The sequence below is a fragment of the Parus major genome, chromosome 8 (genome assembly GCF_001522545.3).
Source record: "Parus major isolate Abel chromosome 8, Parus_major1.1, whole genome shotgun sequence".
Taxonomy (NCBI): domain Eukaryota; kingdom Metazoa; phylum Chordata; class Aves; order Passeriformes; family Paridae; genus Parus; species Parus major.
Genome location: NC_031777.1, coordinates 18,003,394 through 18,020,543, shown reverse-complemented (window position 1 = coordinate 18,020,543; position 17,150 = coordinate 18,003,394). Strand labels below are relative to the sequence as shown.

The window sequence follows — 17,150 nt, the reverse complement described above, 5'->3', positions numbered from 1 at the left end:
TAGTACTGTCATTTTAGCCTAAACTGTGGAGTGCTAATTTTGGCGTTAGTATTTTTAGATAGAAGTTATATATTTTGACATTAAGATGAAAGCTTCGGGCAAGACTTCTGGCATTTGTTTTTACATTTTGCAGCACATTAATAATACCATGCTTTTAGCTGATACAAAACAAGTCAAATTTGCATGTTTACTGCTTAGAGACCACACAGAGCTAGTGGCTAGCTGCGCTTCTATTCATGCTAATCCAACAAGCGGATGGAAAATATTTTAATGTTGAAAATAGTGTTCTTGTGCCATTAAATCACAATAAATCATTCTGACAGTTAAGTATTATAATTGTCGTCGTATAAGACTGGGAATTTTCCCCAGCTGCCTAGGGCTTCAGACCTAATGATAGTTTTCTAATGAATGCAGGCAGTTGTGGATACAGTGGACAACTTGCTCAGGCCTGAAGCTCTGGAGTCCTGGAAGGACATGAATTCTTCAGAACAAGCCCACGCAGCCACAATGTTACTTGATACATTAGAAGAAGGGGCTTTTGTCTTGGCTGATAATCTTGTAGAACCAAGTAGAGTCTCAATGCCCACAGAAAATATTGGTAAGTAAAGTTCTTTTCAAGCATAAGTTAAAGTGCTGTGTATTGCTTTACACAAAAGGAGGAGAAGGTGCTCCAGACAGTGAAATACTTTCTGAAGGTTGAGCTGTGCAATGTTTGATGGAAAGGTGACTGTTCCAAAGCAGGGAAAACACACTTTTCTTGTTTGGCTCTTTGAAATTAGCCTTCTTCTTTAGTGTCATTAGTACATTATAAAATGGAAAGTAGTTGATGTTACATAGTTGATTTATCACTGAAAAATCATTAGCAGAACATGTGGATATGAAGAGTGCTTAAAAGGCAGAGTATGGATTTTTTTGAGGTAACTGCTTTCTGTAGAGCTGCAGAAAATACTTTCCTGTTAAATATAAACTGTTCCTAATGAATTTAAATTACTTTTTTTGCAATATACTGTGCCAGTTAAATATTTTAGGCACTCAGAATAGGCCAAATGTTTATATTAAACATGACTACCTTCAGGTAAAAATGTGTTCAGTGAACTACATCTCCCATAATGCAGAATGGCTATGCTCCAGAGACTGCAAAATAGCTGGAGATAGTTGGAGCATAATTTAGAATTTAAGTGGTGACAGAGAAATGAAGGGGTTTGGTATTAGAGATGTGCAAATATTGTTGCGCAGGATGTGTTAAAGCAAAAATCATTGCTATGCATGAAATTAAAATTCCTTATTACAGAGATTAATGTAGTCTCAGTGAGGCACAAGGAAACTAAAAGTCTGCTAATATGCAGAGTACCAAGACAGAGACTTGGAATAGACTGCAGAAATGAGACTTTTCAGTGTCTGCCTATTTGTAGCTGTAGAAGATGATTCGACCTAGTTTTTAATTGAGTAGGAAGATACTGGGAAAGGATAAGGAAAAGTCTCACAGTCTGTTATCAAAGAAACTGCACTAGTTTTTAAGGATTGTGTGTAGAATCACAGATCTGCCTTTGGATGTATACAAGCAGTTCCATGGAGATGAGTAGACACTGAGTATTACTTCTTGTGATAAGCTGTCTTCATGTCACAATAATACTTTTCTGATGTCATGCAAGAATGAATTCCTAGTGCCCATATGTATGTATGGATTGGAGAAAGAGAAGTGATTTCCTAATTTCATACCTTTTGTCAGTCTGTAGTTCAGAGCTGTAGCTAGACTGGTTTAATAGAGCACAGATTTTGTCAATCAATTGTCCACTCTCAGCTGTATCATTTTATCTGTCCAAGGAAACCCAGCATTCGGTGGTAATCCCATGAAAGTTTCTTGACATACAGTGTGTTACAAAAGTTATACTTAAGTATGGCTGAGTGGCATCTGATTTTTCAATTTAAATGTTTATTAGCAGAACTAATAAAATGGTTTGCTATAATTATACAGAATTAGATGCAGAAAACAAAATGGAAATAATTTTTAGCTACGTATACTGGTTTAGCTTAATACATGGCATGAACATACTTTGGTATTCTTTGCTGACTGTTAAAAAAAATCTTTACATCTAAATCAATACTTAAAGTTCTAAATTTGTCAGCAGAGGATACTGCATAGACATTAAGATCTTCAAAACTAACATTTTTTTGCAACATGTGTGTTAAGTGGATGTTTTGTGGGCACAAATTTGAACAAGGTTTGATGGCATGTTATCACTACTGAAGTGCTGTCATTTTAGTAGCATGCATTAGATTTAGTTAAAGAAGCTGAGTCTGGGTGATTGAAGCATGCAGTACAAATCTGCCTTACAGACAGCCATGTGAGAAAACCAAATAAAGACTTGGGGGGGAAAAATTGTCGTCTGGCATATTGTAATATGGCCAAGAGACTTTCTTTGTATTCTCCTTTTTTAACACTTTTTTTTTTTTCCCTCCCCTCTGCTTAGTTTTGGATGTTGCAGTGCTTTCTACTGAGGGCCAGGTGCAAGATTTGCGATTTCCTCAGGCTGGAAAAGGAGGCAACTGGATTCAGCTCTCTGCACGAACCATGAAACAGAACAGTAGGAACGGTGAGTCTTGGGCAGGAACAGTGGAACTCCATGAACTTCTATAAAACCTACCTTTCCTAGTTAAACATCAAAACAAAACACCACAAAGCTGCTCCGTGGCTTTTCCTTGATGATCATGGGAACCTGGTCATTGCTTTTCAAATCCATGGCCTGAAAATACCTCTCAGTTTACTGATGCTTAATTGTCACTAGAGTACAGGTCGCTGTCTTTCTGTAGACCTCTGTGGCATAACGATGGGCTTTTTTTTTTCTTTTGTAGGGTTAGCCAAACTGGTTTTCATTATTTACAAAAGTTTGGGACGGTTCCTCAGTACTGAAAATGCAACCATAAAGTTAGGCAGTGAGTTGGCGGGGCAGAACAGCACAATCGCCGTCAACTCCCACGTCATCGCAGCCTCCATCAACAAGGAGTCGAGCCGGGTGTACCTGACTGATCCTGTGCATTTCACACTGGAACACATTGATGTGAGTTATGCTAATGAATTGTTGGGAAGGTCACAAAATCAGCAAGAGAGAAAAGCAATGCAGAAAAACAACCTTTTTTTCCATTTGAATTTTAAATGTTGGACTAGGTCAGAGACACAAGTTAAGTCTATGAACATAAAATTAAATGAGCCTGGTTCAGTGATTATTAGAACTTAAGTGTATTCTTAATGAAAGCTAATTCAGTAATCAACATGAAAATGTAAATGACTAATTTGTTTCTAACTGAAAATTAACTCTTACCTTAGTGGAAGGGTAGAAAATAACTGTTAAGAAAGATTCTTGATGGTTTGATGTAGTAAGTTTTATTGACACTTTAACTTTTTACATTAATTTTGGACCAAATTATGGAAGCTTATAAAAATTGTTCAAATTGCATTTATTCAGCAAAGAATAAAGTATGGTATCTTGGCTTGTTATACTTTGAATTTATGTATATTTCCCTCATGGTATCTTATTTGATGTGTTTCTTTGCTCTTAAGCTTGGCCCTTTCTCTTTTCATGTCTCACATGAGGAAAGTAAACACTCACTACTGTGATAGAGAAAATATGGTTAGATTTTACTTTATTTTGCCTATTTTTATAAATCTGGTTGGATTGTTTTTCATCAAAGTAGATAGGAATTGAGGAGTGAACTTTTTTGTGATATCTGTTCACATGACTTTGGCCTGACCAAAGGTGAGAATCAAAGGAAAAAGATCCTATTTTCACACTGATAATTACAAGAAAAAATATCTGCAGAATAAATTCACAGTCCTAACTTTCCAGAAAGCAAAAATAGCTATAATGTACCATCCATGCATAAAAATTGTAATTGCTTAAAATTGGGTCTACAGTAATTGAGACTGCACTTCAGAGTGCTTTGGACTATAAAGTCCCTTTTAAACTAGATGTCTTCCTTGTGCAACACAGTCCACAGTTTTGCTGATGAAAAACTTTATTGTCCAAAACATGCAAAATTTAATCTAAATTACCCTTTACATATATTTAACAATTGTTATTGCCGTCTTAGTGTGCAATATCCTCATTTTATGTTATCCTTTTATCTCCAGCCTGATAATTATTTCAATGCAAATTGTTCCTTCTGGAACTACTCAGAGAGGACTATGATGGGATACTGGTCAACTCAAGGCTGCAAACTGGTTGACACAAATAAAACTCATACAACGTGTGCTTGCAGTCACCTCACCAACTTTGCAATTCTTATGGCTCGTCGGGAAATTGTGGTAGGTAACGATGTTTCCAGCTGTCAGCAGGGAACAAACTTAAAAGACTTAGTTTTAAACCTTTAACAAGATTCAAAATTACTGAAATTTCTTTAGTATTTATAGCTCCTACCCACTCTTTCCAAAACAATTTGCTTTCTGTAGCATTTTTCTTCCTCATCCATAAAGTTGCAATCAAAGTGACAAGAAAGAGAAAACAAGGAAGGGCAAGAGTGTCCTACAAGCCATATTTTAAAGTTACTGACCAACCTTACAACTATTTTATAGACTCTCCCTCAGTACAGATTGAGAGTGTCTGTTGAGACAGCTGTGCAGGCTGTTCCCTGGAAGCCCAGGTGCCAGCTCTCCTTGGCGAGGAAGGTCAAGGAACTTCCATAGTGATTGTTCAAACACCTCTTCATAGTCAGAAACTTTGTTGTCTATTTAAAGCACTTCCTGCATGTCAGGGGGCCTGGAGCATGCAATATTTGCAGGGATATGGGATTTCTCACAAAGCCATTGTATTTGAAAAGGTCACTGCAAAGAACAGCACCAAGGAACCTCCTTTAGCTAAACATGAGATCAAAGCCAGAATTACATGTGCAGTGTCTTCTGCATTTTGTCCTGATCAGTTTGTAAAACATTGCTTTCTTATCTGCTGTGGAGTTGCAGGTCTGTAGAAAAGAACATGTGCCCTCATAGAAAGTCCCAGGGAAAGCTCTCCTCTCTCCTTTCATCAAAGCCTAGTGGTACCTTAAAAATGTTATGTTTCTCTGCTCATATTTCCAACCAGTCTGCAGTGAGCCATAGCAAAAGTAAAAATGCTATCTGATCTGGACAAAACAGTCACATTTTTCTCTCAGACCTGCTCCTCTTCTACTTACCCTGATCTTCTGGGAAGCTGGCCTGAGACTGAGAAATTACTGAGTGCATTTTGCCCATCTCATGTAATGAACAAGTAACTTTTCTGGATACCTGTGAAAATAGGTTTTTGTTTATACTCATAAAGAGTCATATTAATTTTCTCCATTCTTGGTTATTTCTAGTACAAAGATGGAGTGCACGAATTGCTCCTCACTGTCATCACCTGGGTGGGAATTGTCATCTCTCTTGTTTGCCTGGCCATCTGCATCTTCACATTCTGTTTTTTCCGTGGCCTGCAAAGTGATCGTAACACTATTCACAAGAACCTTTGTATCAACCTATTCATTGCTGAGTTCATTTTCCTAATAGGCATCGATAAGACAGAGTACAAGGTAAGTTTTCTCTCTGTGTACTGATCTTGTTCTCTGAATGACTGTTTGAAACGGATTTGAATTAAAACATGACAACACTGACAAGTTTTCAGCTCTCTAACACAACAAGGCTGAAATAAAAGCTCAGCATGAAAATAAGATATATTCATACATAGTATTTACATCCATCCAAAATATGCTTTTCATTTTCAGCTGAGAAACACTGACTATTAACGAGGCAGGTGGTTAGACTTTTGAAAAAGGAGATGAAATTGAATGTTGACTATTAGGAACATATATATGTTTTCTATATATATTCAAATGTCTTGACAGGTATTGACTACATTTTTATATATATGCGTACAAAGCCTTTTCTATATGTGTAAACATTTTTTACACTTCACATTTAAGCAGGTATTTTGGTAGTATTGGTAAAATTAATTCTTACATGATTCATTGGGTTGAAACTAATAATCTAGCATAGTTTCATCCAGAATTTGGCCAGTGGAGAGAGAATTCAGACCAATATCTGTTACAACAGTAGAACTTTCTATATTACAGCAGACAAAAATCACAGGGCAGACACTTTATAATTTTAAATATGTAGTATCACATTATGCATAGAGAACCAACTGTTCATGTCTAGGATTATCTAAACTGTAAGTCCTAAAACTATATTAGTTTCAAAATTAAAAAGTTCCTTTTAAAATTAAGAAATCCACTCTGAAATTGATGACTGGGAGGTGAGGGTGCAATTTCCTTATCTTCATTCACACTGTTGTGTTATGGCACGTGCCACAGTGAAGCCATGAGAGCGACCTCTGTTCTCGGGGCCCGAGAGCACTGCTAGAGATTGCTGATGATAAAGGGGAAGAGACAGGTCCTCGTTTGGGTAGCCAAAGACTGTTCATTCAAAGGATAACAGCCTCCAATGAATTCAGGGACGAGAACACGATTGGGCTAAGGGCACAGGGTTAAATGAGGGGCAAAAGGGGTGGCTCTGAGGATCAAGGTCCAATAGGGACAAGGGAAAGCGGTGCAGGGGAGTGGTTAAAGACTGGGAGAACCGATGGGATAACAGGGGTGGAGCAATATGGCAAAACAGAGCCAATGGGGGTTAAGGGAAGGAGGAACATTCTAGGAAGGATGCATAAATGGCGAATGGGGGCTGAACAAGGGTGACCCAATTTCAACAAACCAGTAGAAAGAACCACCAGAACCCAAAAGGCATCAACATGTGGCTGCAAAAGCCAGTGGGAACAAGTTTTTCCCCACCCTAACGATGAGGGGCATCTCCCCTCACCTGATCCATCCCCTCCAGGGTCAAGGCACCCTGGCATCGGGCCCCTGGGCCTCCACACTGTTCAGCTAATTAACTTTGTGCATAATAGTGTTTTCAAATATTCAAGGAATGTTTTGAGGTAGGGAAGATGCTCCTGAATTTGTGAAAGGTCTCTAATAGAACTGTCTGCTGTTCTATTGCACACTGGTCAGTTGGAGAGGTAATGATGTGAAGGTTTTGTGGTTTACATTTCCATCTCTCTCTCTCTTTGCAGATTGCATGTCCGGTTTTTGCAGGTCTCTTACACTTTTTCTTCCTGGCAGCCTTTGCCTGGATGTGTCTAGAAGGAGTGCAGCTTTATCTAATGTTAGTAGAAGTATTTGAAAGTGAATATTCTAGAAAGAAGTACTATTATGTTGCTGGCTACCTCTTCCCTGCTACAGTAGTTGGTGTCTCAGCAGCTATTGACTATAAGAGCTACGGAACAGAGAAAGCGTAAGTAATTGCAAGTGACCTGAGTGTTTTTCAAGTGAATAATTTTTTTAAAGCCTATTAGCTGTCAGAGGGTCCCTGACAGACTAAAATACCATCTGAAAGCTTTATTGGTAAGAGAATGGCAATGCTGTGCACAAATTACAATCAAGTCTTTTGTAATTCTCTAGGTTCAGGGGATTTGTACTCTGGAGAGACCAATTCTAAATTATAGTCTTTCTTTTAACACAAAAGATTGACCTGAAACAAATTGAAAAAGTAAATAACTTTTTGTCCTCGGATGTATATTAAGCAAAAATTCTCAACTTAAAGTATCTGACAAGCCTAACCATCCAGTTTTAAGCTAATGCTTCATTAGATCTCTTTGTTCAGCTGTCCCTCTAGCTACCTCTCATCCTGAATTATGACAGTACAATATTCCAGCCTGTGTGTCTTATTTTGATAATATTTTATCAGGCAAGTAGAGTGGGATTAAAATTAGCCACAGCCTTTTATTTACAAAAATACAGATGTATATAGGAAGTGACAGAAGGTAGACAGAAAACATTTCTGAGGATTCGAGTTGCTGGAGGCATGAATTTGCCTTTCAGTAGTGTTTATTTTGTCCTTTGATGAAATTAGTCACAGAATGGAAAGATACTGTTGACTACAAGAAAGCTGCTTGATTTTGCTACTGATGAAAGACAAATAAGAGAATTCAGCAGGGAACTGGGCTGTATGAAAAATGAATTGCTAAGTGGAGTTGGCCCTAATAGGTTTATACGTAATTTAGTCTGGTATCTTATGTATTCTTTCTCTACAGTTCAACTCCCAGATGGGGCATTTTATTTATACCATATTGTTATTCAGCAAAACATGGCATCTGAATTTCCTCAGGCATGAGCACTTAACATATGATATAAAGTTAAAAGCAGACTTTGAAGATCACATGGGAAGCCTGCAAAAATTATTTTCTGATGTTAGTTTCATTAGTCCATGATAGCACCTGTCACCAAACCTTTTGACTGAAAGGAGAGCTTGTTTTGGTTTTGTTTCTCCTGATGTTAATTATTCCTGATGATGGAGTTTCAGGTTCAGTAGTGTTATTATTACACAGAGTTCATTAGAAGAATTTCAGGTTAGGTGTTGTCCAGCGAATCAGTGGTACTGTGCAATATTCATCATTGTTTACTGGCAAAGTATTATCTTAAGAAGTATTTTTGCACTTTCCATTTATTGGACTGAGGTGCTAATGCAGCCTTTCCCTTTTCATTCTCTTTTCTTCCATAATAGTTGCTGGCTACATGTAGATAACTATTTTATCTGGAGTTTCATTGGACCTGTTACCTTTATTATTCTGGTAAGAACTTTGGGTTTTTTCCTTTGTTTTTAAGTTGCCTCACAGTAGATTAAAAAGATCTAAAATTTCATTCAATGCCATCCTTATTCACAAGATATTCCATGGAAATGCTTATAAACAATTTGTAATGTGACTAATGGTTATATATTTATATAGAAATCTTTAAAGTGTGCTGACCAAATGATTAATTGTCAAAGCTGTGGTGGCACTTCAGCATAGCCATTTTTTCCTAATGGCTTGAATTCTGAAGGTCATATTGACATGTAGTCATATGAAAAATCAATGAAGTACTAAACACAGGGTTTTTTTAAGAGGAGCCATTATTATTGCTTTCAATTGAGTCACTACTGTACACATTTTAGAATTTAACAGCTAATTATCTCACATAATTATCTCAAAAGGGTATTCTAATGCATTGGATAATTAAATAAATTTTATGTTCCATTACACTTACACAGTGTTTGTACGTGTATTTGCATGTACACATTTTTCCATGCCTGCTCTGTGTGTATTTGTGTTACATGTAGTGCCTGTGAGACACAGAAGCTCCTCTGCTTTAGTACAAATAAATAAATATGTAACCACTACAAAGCCTGTGCACATTCATTGCTGAAGTCACTATGTGCCTGCACCCATCTGTGCACCCACAGCTGGGTGCCCCAGTGTCCCCTGAACACAGAATGTTGCATTCATACATCAATTACCAATTCTCTGAGCACTTCCAGGTAAAAAACCTGGTAAAAGTCACATGTCAACCCAGGGAGAGAACTTCTTCATTTATTTCAGCCTAACAGTACCAGCAATACACAGTGGAGGAATTTGTGAGCGCAGCGGATGCAGGATGTGCATTTTGGCTCACCTGGGTTTTCTCTGCTAGTTCTGTGTCTTTGGAACCTGGCTTTACTTGGGAAATATTGTAGAAGGCTGGCTGGGGACATAGCCTATGTATGTGGAGGCCTTTTCTCATAATTGCTGATAGTTTGGAAGGATGAATTAATTAGTTTTCATGTTTTTGAAATCGTAAATAGTTGCATGTTCTCCTGCCCTGTCACAGTAGTAGAGTTGTGAAATATTAACAGAATTTCAGTTGACTTGAATTTCCAAATTCAGGAATTGTATTTTTCCATATTCAGAAATACTATTTTTTCAGTATAAAGCACATACATGAGGCATAATTTTGCAATTTCTTTGACTTTTATAGATCTGCGTGCCAGACATAATATTTCAGCACTTTTTGTATTTATATTACAAACTGATATTTTGATAATGGAAATTTCTACTAAAAAATGCAACTGGCCAAGGTTTTGGCTTGCATTTGCTCCATTTATATCACAAACTATTTGAATCCTTGAGCAGTCACTTAAGAAAAGATTGTGCAATGTAGAGGTTGTTAGAGTTCATTGGCATATTTTCAAAGACATGGGTGTAGATGCCAAAATTTATGTGTGTACAACTTGAATTAGAAAAATTACAGTGTTTGTGAGATTTAAGTGTAGACCATAATAATTGTTCAGAGTTTATTCTGAATGCATTCAAATTAAATCATATCTCAGAATGATGGGGATTCTTTTTTTAATTAAACCTAAAATTTCAATTGAAAGAAAGACATAGTATGCTCAATATGATGGACAATACTTTTCAATGAAGTTGTTTCTTGCAGTTGTAATTATTCTGGAAATTGTTCTGAGTTTCATGCTACAATAGTTAAGTCACCTCAAGTCTGGTTGTGTGGTGATAATTTTGCTTTTTGTTTATGGCTCCTTCCTCTTTTTATTGTTACTGGGGGTATTTTGCTAAGTCACCTATATTTCTCTCCCTTCCTCTAAAATAACATTTCACATGGGAAGCCTTGGGCTTTGCTGACGGCTTTTTCACTTCTTCATAACCAGGTCAGAGTGAGAATAGAGGTGAAGGACATTTAATCATATTGACCATGTACAGACATAGTTCACTATTATTTACTGGCCATGACATTATTATCCTCCAGCAAATCATTTAGACTGAGACGCAAAAGGCTTTTGGGAGCAGTATTCCCAACTTGAAAAATATGAAACAGCAGGTAGCAATCACAGCACAGTTCCTGGGAGTAATTCTTCTCTGGCAATTGCTTTGCCCTCTAATCGTCCCAGCTGAGAAAGCAAGAGAAACCAGAGGAAGAAGTGTGAGAAGTGTAGTGGCTGAAAAATAATATGCCATGTGCATTGTAACCAAAGAGCTATATTTGTAGTGTAGCTTACTTAGTGTTAGTAGCATGTGAGAATTTTGGCTTGGTAAGCGTTTTAACATGTTGCTCAAATCACTTCTATGTTTCTCAGTTCAATAGTACTGCGCATGAACTCTTTTTTGACAGTATTGCCTTCTATCTTAATTTACAGCTCTGAATTTATAAGCATTTGTGCTTGTGTCTGTGCACATTTTTTGCACGAAATGAGAATGGGAAGTATGAGGAGGAAGTATGAAGTTCCTCAGTACATCTTCTGAGGAACTTTTAACTTCGCTATTTCTGTAGCCTGTCATGCCTTTGGGCACCAGGGTTATTATATCTATGAGAAAAGAGCATGTAAGTAATGAGCGGTGGGAAACCATTAGTATGCCTGAAATGGTTTAATGAAAGCTTGGATCATGATACGTCAGGAGCTGTTCTTATCATTTGGACAGCTCCATCTGCATCTTTAATAATTAATTCAGTTCAGTAAGAGTTCAGGGTGCACACTCATTTAGAAGCCTTCAGAGAGCACCTCTCTCTCTGCCAGTCCCAGGGAGAAACAGGCTTCTGCATGGCTATGAGCAAAGATCTGGAGATACAAGAGCAGTTTTAGAGCTGCATTTGCCAGGTAACAAAAGCTCCGGGGAGTTCAAAAAGGGTCAGAACATGTGCAGTTCAGCTAGGTTACTTCAGAGTGGTGTTTCTGTTCTTCTGTCTTATCGGATCCATGTCAGCACTGCAGGCTGTGTGGAATGAATTTTAAGCTGCTAAGCTCGAGGCAGACGTGATTCCATTGAGCAGGTTTGTGGCTATAAAACAAACAGTGCATTTCTGTAATCTGTGGTCAGAAAAGCCTGAGCACTTTGACTGCCATGTAGATCCAAATCCATTCATGCCCAAGGAACGGGTGGTGTCGGTTTAATTTAGCCAAGACTGTTGCAGTTTGCTTCCCCCAGCTCGCAGACAGAGCCCACGCATGAGTCTACCAATGGTTGTCTAAGCAAAAATTGCTAAGATGCTGCATTTCATTAACACAGAATGTGTTAAATGTTCTCACCCAAGTTGAAGTTCTAGTGCTTACCTAAGTCAGTGGAGGTACAGATGTACACGTAACTTAGCTCCACATGTGAAAATGGATCGTATTTGTAAACTTGTTTTTAGAAATAATGCATGTTTATCTTGCCACATTTGATAAATTCTATTAGTCACAGGGGAAAATTTATAATAATTTTTGCAAAATCTAGCTTTATTTTGCTACTAATGCATTGTACCTGCAGCTAATTCCAATTGATTAGTCTTCTGTGCAGGTTAATACACCCACTTTTTAAAAAAGTTAATTTGAGTTGGACACACTCACTCTCTCAAAATTACATAGGTTTCAGGGGCTAGAAAGACAAATTTCCTACTTACACCTTTTCTCATGTTCAGTTTCTTCTGATTTCCAAGAAGAAACTGAACATGGCCATATGTTTGTTTCCTGTGAAAGAAGCATTATCTTCTGGGGTGCTGCATTTGATTGTTTCCGTAAAAATTCTTCATATTTGATATTTTAATGTAATAACTTGTTATTTTAAAAATATATATCAATTGTCTTTCACTTTGTTCTATCTAATTTGTCATATTAAGAGATGACAAGTATATTAGAAGCTACTCTAATTTTTTTTCCTTTTTGACTTTACACAAAATTCTAAAATGAGGATATAGATTAAGCTAGTTCTCTATCCAGTATACCGTCTCTCCCAGTAGATAGTAAGTTTTAGAAAGTAGATTAGAATCAAGTATAAACATAAATTAAATACTATCAATTCAAATTTTTGCTTACTATTACCAGCTAATGTTATAAAAGATCTCATATTATAGCTCCACCTTCTGTAGCTGTGTGGTCTGTCACTCCTTGGTATCATACCAGAATCTTCAAATCCAAACCTCATGCCTGACCAGACTTTTAATTTCTTATTTTTAGCCTTCAAAAGAGTGCTGGTCTGATTTGCAGACACACAGCATGAAAGAGATTTTACAGACTTGATTAAGGGTATAATTTCAGGACTGTTTGAGATGTATACATTGTGCATCTGTGTGTGAGTTTGCACAATGTATTTATGTTTTTTATTAGCATTGAAGAGGAGTACTGTTCAGTACTGTTCAGCTGCAGATTTTGGCTCGTCTGGAATAATGCAGCCCAGTTGTCATGATGAGGTCCAGCCAGTCACTCACCATTTATATTACATGAAGTGATGAGAACACCACCATTGTCAGAGGCCCATTTTTTGTCTTAGAGGGTTTTTCTCAAAAGTCTTTCTTGCCATTCACATGGACCTTTGCATGACCTCTGAGTACTGCATGCTTGTGGTGAACAGTTCTTAAAGAAAGGTGTCCTACTCAGGCCATCTGTCGAGCTTGGAAAACATCTACAAATTCATTTGCTTAGATCAGTAACAGTTCAGTCCTCACATAAACAATTCAGGTTGAAAGGAGCTTCAGGAGATCTGTGGTCTCTTCTCAAAATAGCCTCAGCTCTGAGCCAGACCACGTTGCTCAGAGCTGAAAAAGCTTTGCTTGTGCAAATGAATACAAAAGTCGTAGCTGTGTTTTCTTCTCCTCCCCTACACATTTCTCACCAAGGAAAGTAATTCAGCCATTCCTTATAAAAGCAATTATTTTCCAGCAAGTTCCCTTCCCTCACTACTTAGTGTTTTACATGAGAAAAAAAAAAAAAAAAAAAAAGGCAGGGTGCCCAAAAGTCTTTAACTCATGAGTTCCTCCAAAACAATCAATTTCTAGATGAAAAACAGGGAGCCAAAAGCAAATCTATAGAAAGGTTTGGTTACAATATCTTTAAGCAAGCAAAATAGGGTTTTTATAATGATAGAATGTGTAACAGAAATGCCAGCATGTTTGAACAAGTGGCAAACCATGGTCTTTTGACTGCTGAAACTGAAAACTATGCAATATTTCACAGTGATGGAGAAACAAGTATCATATGCTCAGTTGTCATAGTTACTTTGTCTTCAAAGTACAGTATTTCTCCTTTTTTCTCTGAGGGACTTTTTCAGCTGCTGTGATACAGCATTATTATTTCTGTGGGCTGGTTTTGTGGGTGTTTACCTAAATTACAATGAAAATGTCACTTAAGAAACTGCTTTGTGCAGTTGTTCCCTGGTGCAGCAAGGACATATACCCAGACAGAGCTGAGTATCTACATAAAACCTGTTTAATACATTGGAGCGTGGCTCAAGCTCTGGGCTAAGGCCATGTCTGCTCACATGTCACCAAAGGATCCTCAGTATGTGAATACAAGTTTTTATTTGTTATGTGGCAAACCAGCACTTCAGTTGTACAAAGAATCAGAGGATAAAACCCTCTTGTTTCATAAGGCAGTCATTTATGGGCTAAGCCATATCTATGAGTTTTTGATCCAAGAATGATGATGCAAGTACAATACAGGATACTCCAGGGTAGCTACTTAGGTAAGGATTAGCTTCCAGCTGTGCTGTAAATACTATTCTGACTGGATTGTGCACTCCCAGATGCATAGGTTGCAGCCAAAGTTGATGTATGTGTTAGGATTGACACAGGGCATGTGTCTTAGCTCTTAATCTGTTTGTTTTCACAAAAAGCAAATTGAGGTTGCATTTTTCAAGCAGGCTGAAGAAGTTCATGGTATGTCAGCTACCAAACTGTGCAAGAAACTTTTTTCAAGTAGAGAAAAGTAAAATCTGTGTGCAAAGACATGGAACTGAGTATGAGGTCAGTTGCAGAGCCCACGCCCTGTCTGGTGCAAAGGCCAGGAAGAGAAGTAACTTGTTTTCTCATCCAATGAAGTTACACAGTACAGTGGAAACCTAGATGAGAGGAAGAGATCACAATGATAGAAGAAATGGTTTTTCTCATCTGGTTAGTAATTTCCTATAAGAATCATAAAAGATAATCACAAAGATCATGAATTATTGACACTTCTATTACATTTTGCAGCAATGGAAATATGCTTAACCTACACAATGTACATACATCAGCTTAAAGGTTAAGTATTTTCAGCCAGTTCTTGAAACACAAACAGAAATCAATCATAAAAGATTATTTTCCGTATTTGTTTCACAAGCACCCTTTTCTATTAATCTCAACATACAATTGTAAAAATGTTACACTTTGTATGATAAGATCAAAAGTTGCCAGGCACTATTCTGGTGTTGAGAGCTGCATTATAGTTCATGCTGTCCATCCTGATTTGGAGACAGCAGCAGGAGTAATAACATGATTGCCTGTAGCAGTAGGAACTGTTTCTATAATACATATTCTTATTAACAGACTCTGATCAGAGCCTTCAAAATATTCATCTTTTCAAGATTAACACCAACTCTTTATTAGAATTTCTGTGACATTTCTGACCATTGAGGCACAGCTGCAGGAACACATCTGGCATGAACTGATATCCCCAGTGTTACAAAAACAGTGAAGATTTTGAAGCTGTTTTAAACCAAAGGCTGCCAAATTGAGAGACTGCCCTGTCAGTAGCCAGTTACAGATATATATATATATATATATATATATGTGGAAGATTATAAGAATGGGGTTCTCTATCTATTGTATGCGTTATAAGGATGTCCAAGCATATTCTTCCATCTTCTCTCAGCTTTTGGTGCAGCTATTTTGTGTGGACCATTGTAGTAGTAGACAAGGATGTGTGTCTTCTTGCTGAAAGGACGTGGCTCTTACTGATTTCAAAGATACAATTTTGTCTGGCTTTTCTCTGTGATACAGAACAGCACAAACTAATTACTGAAATTAATTGGATACAATTTTTTAGCCAGTATTCTGCAGGCATCCTTGTATTTGGCTTGCCTGTGCTTTTCACAGGCTTTGAAATCGATAGGAGAAAGGCACCCAGTAACTTTGATATCTGCGGTTCTGTTACACAATAAGAGGATGATAAAAAATTTCCTTCAGTATCTTCCCTGGTGTTACCTTTATGAATGACACAACAAGAATAAGATGCCACAGTCCTTCAAGTGGCACACACAGTCTCACTTCGACAGAATCCAGACTACAAAGGGAAAGAGGGCAGCAGGAGGGTGCACCACCAGCACATGTCTATGGCACTATTAAGTTTGATGCATTTGCTACATCTTTGTGTTTCTTTTTCGTTTTTTTTTCCTCTCTATTTCTTTTTTTCCAGTTACATTTAAGGTCTTTTCAAGACCCCAGTAGGATTGTGAGAACAAAAAGGAATAAAAAGAAAAAAAAAAAATAAAGGAGAAACCAGGAAAGGTGAAAAACATTTCAAAATCAGGATGGGGTGATAAAAAGACAACTAGTATAGCCCAGTAAAAGGGTGACCATAGTCCTGAGAGTGAGATGCAGGTCAGGGCCAGAGGTGACAGGTAAAGGTGAGCAGGTGATGAGCAAAACATGCTGGGGGACAGAGCTAGAGTGACAATGGCAAGTGTTGAACATGAGTTAAATATGGTAGCTCACGATGATGTGGTGCATTTGGGAAATTAAGTGAAACAAGGACTTCTAATATTTTTATCCTCTTATCCTTACTTGCAGTTGCAGTTTGCAGACCATCTGATATAGTTATCAATTTTCACTACTTACTTGGAAATAAACTACAGGGTTTTTGTTTAGCCTGTACCATCATCATTATTCAACCTATTACTTGAAGTAGTTTAATTTCATTCTTATCTGTTTTGACAGCTGAATCTTATCTTCCTGGTGATCACATTGTGCAAAATGGTGAAGCACTCAAACACTTTGAAACCAGACTCTAGCAGGTTGGAAAACATTAAGTAAGTGCTTTGTGTTCAAGTATGAGAACTATGATTATTTTCTGATTGCTGAACTGATTGAAAGCTACTCTCCATTAGGAGCACATGCTATTGTCTCCCAGCAACTGCAGATGTCAATTAGAAGCAAACAGAGCCAATCCTGCTTTCGTCACTTTGTTGCTGTAATGTCACAAACGGCGGTCAAAATTAGATAATTTCAGCCTGGAACTAGTGCCAAGAAACTGTTTCACGGAAATGCCACAGCACTGTAGTAATTTCATTTGCATTTAAAATGCAGTTCAAAAATGATGTTCCTGTTTGCATGGCTGATATGATTATATTAAGTTTGTTTTGTTAAATGACTTTTTGATTTAGGGATTCTGAGCAGTTTCTACTCGTAATCCTGTTCTCCCAAGAGAATTGACTCTATTATTATTGTTAACTTGAAGATTATCTGCTGTTTTCATGCTAATTTAACAAATGTTTACTTTATCATGGTGTTCTACTGTAGTATCCCTTTTGCAGAGTAATATAAGTTTTATGTAACTA

The 17,150-nt window shown here is 37.4% G+C and overlaps 1 protein-coding gene across 19 annotated transcripts in view; it reads left to right on the top strand.

Moving 5' to 3' along the window:
* Positions 1-17,150, top strand: part of ADGRL2 (adhesion G protein-coupled receptor L2) — a 159,258-nt gene that overhangs the window by 126,534 nt on the left and 15,574 nt on the right. For all 19 annotated transcript variants that reach the window (XM_033516334.1, XM_033516333.1, XM_033516331.1 and 16 more), the window contains 8 exons: positions 415-598; positions 2,472-2,594; positions 2,854-3,059; positions 4,130-4,303; positions 5,329-5,538; positions 7,074-7,294; positions 8,564-8,630; positions 16,531-16,622. In XM_033516334.1, coding sequence (XP_033372225.1) covers positions 415-598; positions 2,472-2,594; positions 2,854-3,059; positions 4,130-4,303; positions 5,329-5,538; positions 7,074-7,294; positions 8,564-8,630; positions 16,531-16,622 — 1,277 coding nt within the window. The remainder of the gene's footprint in view (positions 1-414; positions 599-2,471; positions 2,595-2,853; positions 3,060-4,129; positions 4,304-5,328; positions 5,539-7,073; positions 7,295-8,563; positions 8,631-16,530; positions 16,623-17,150) is intronic.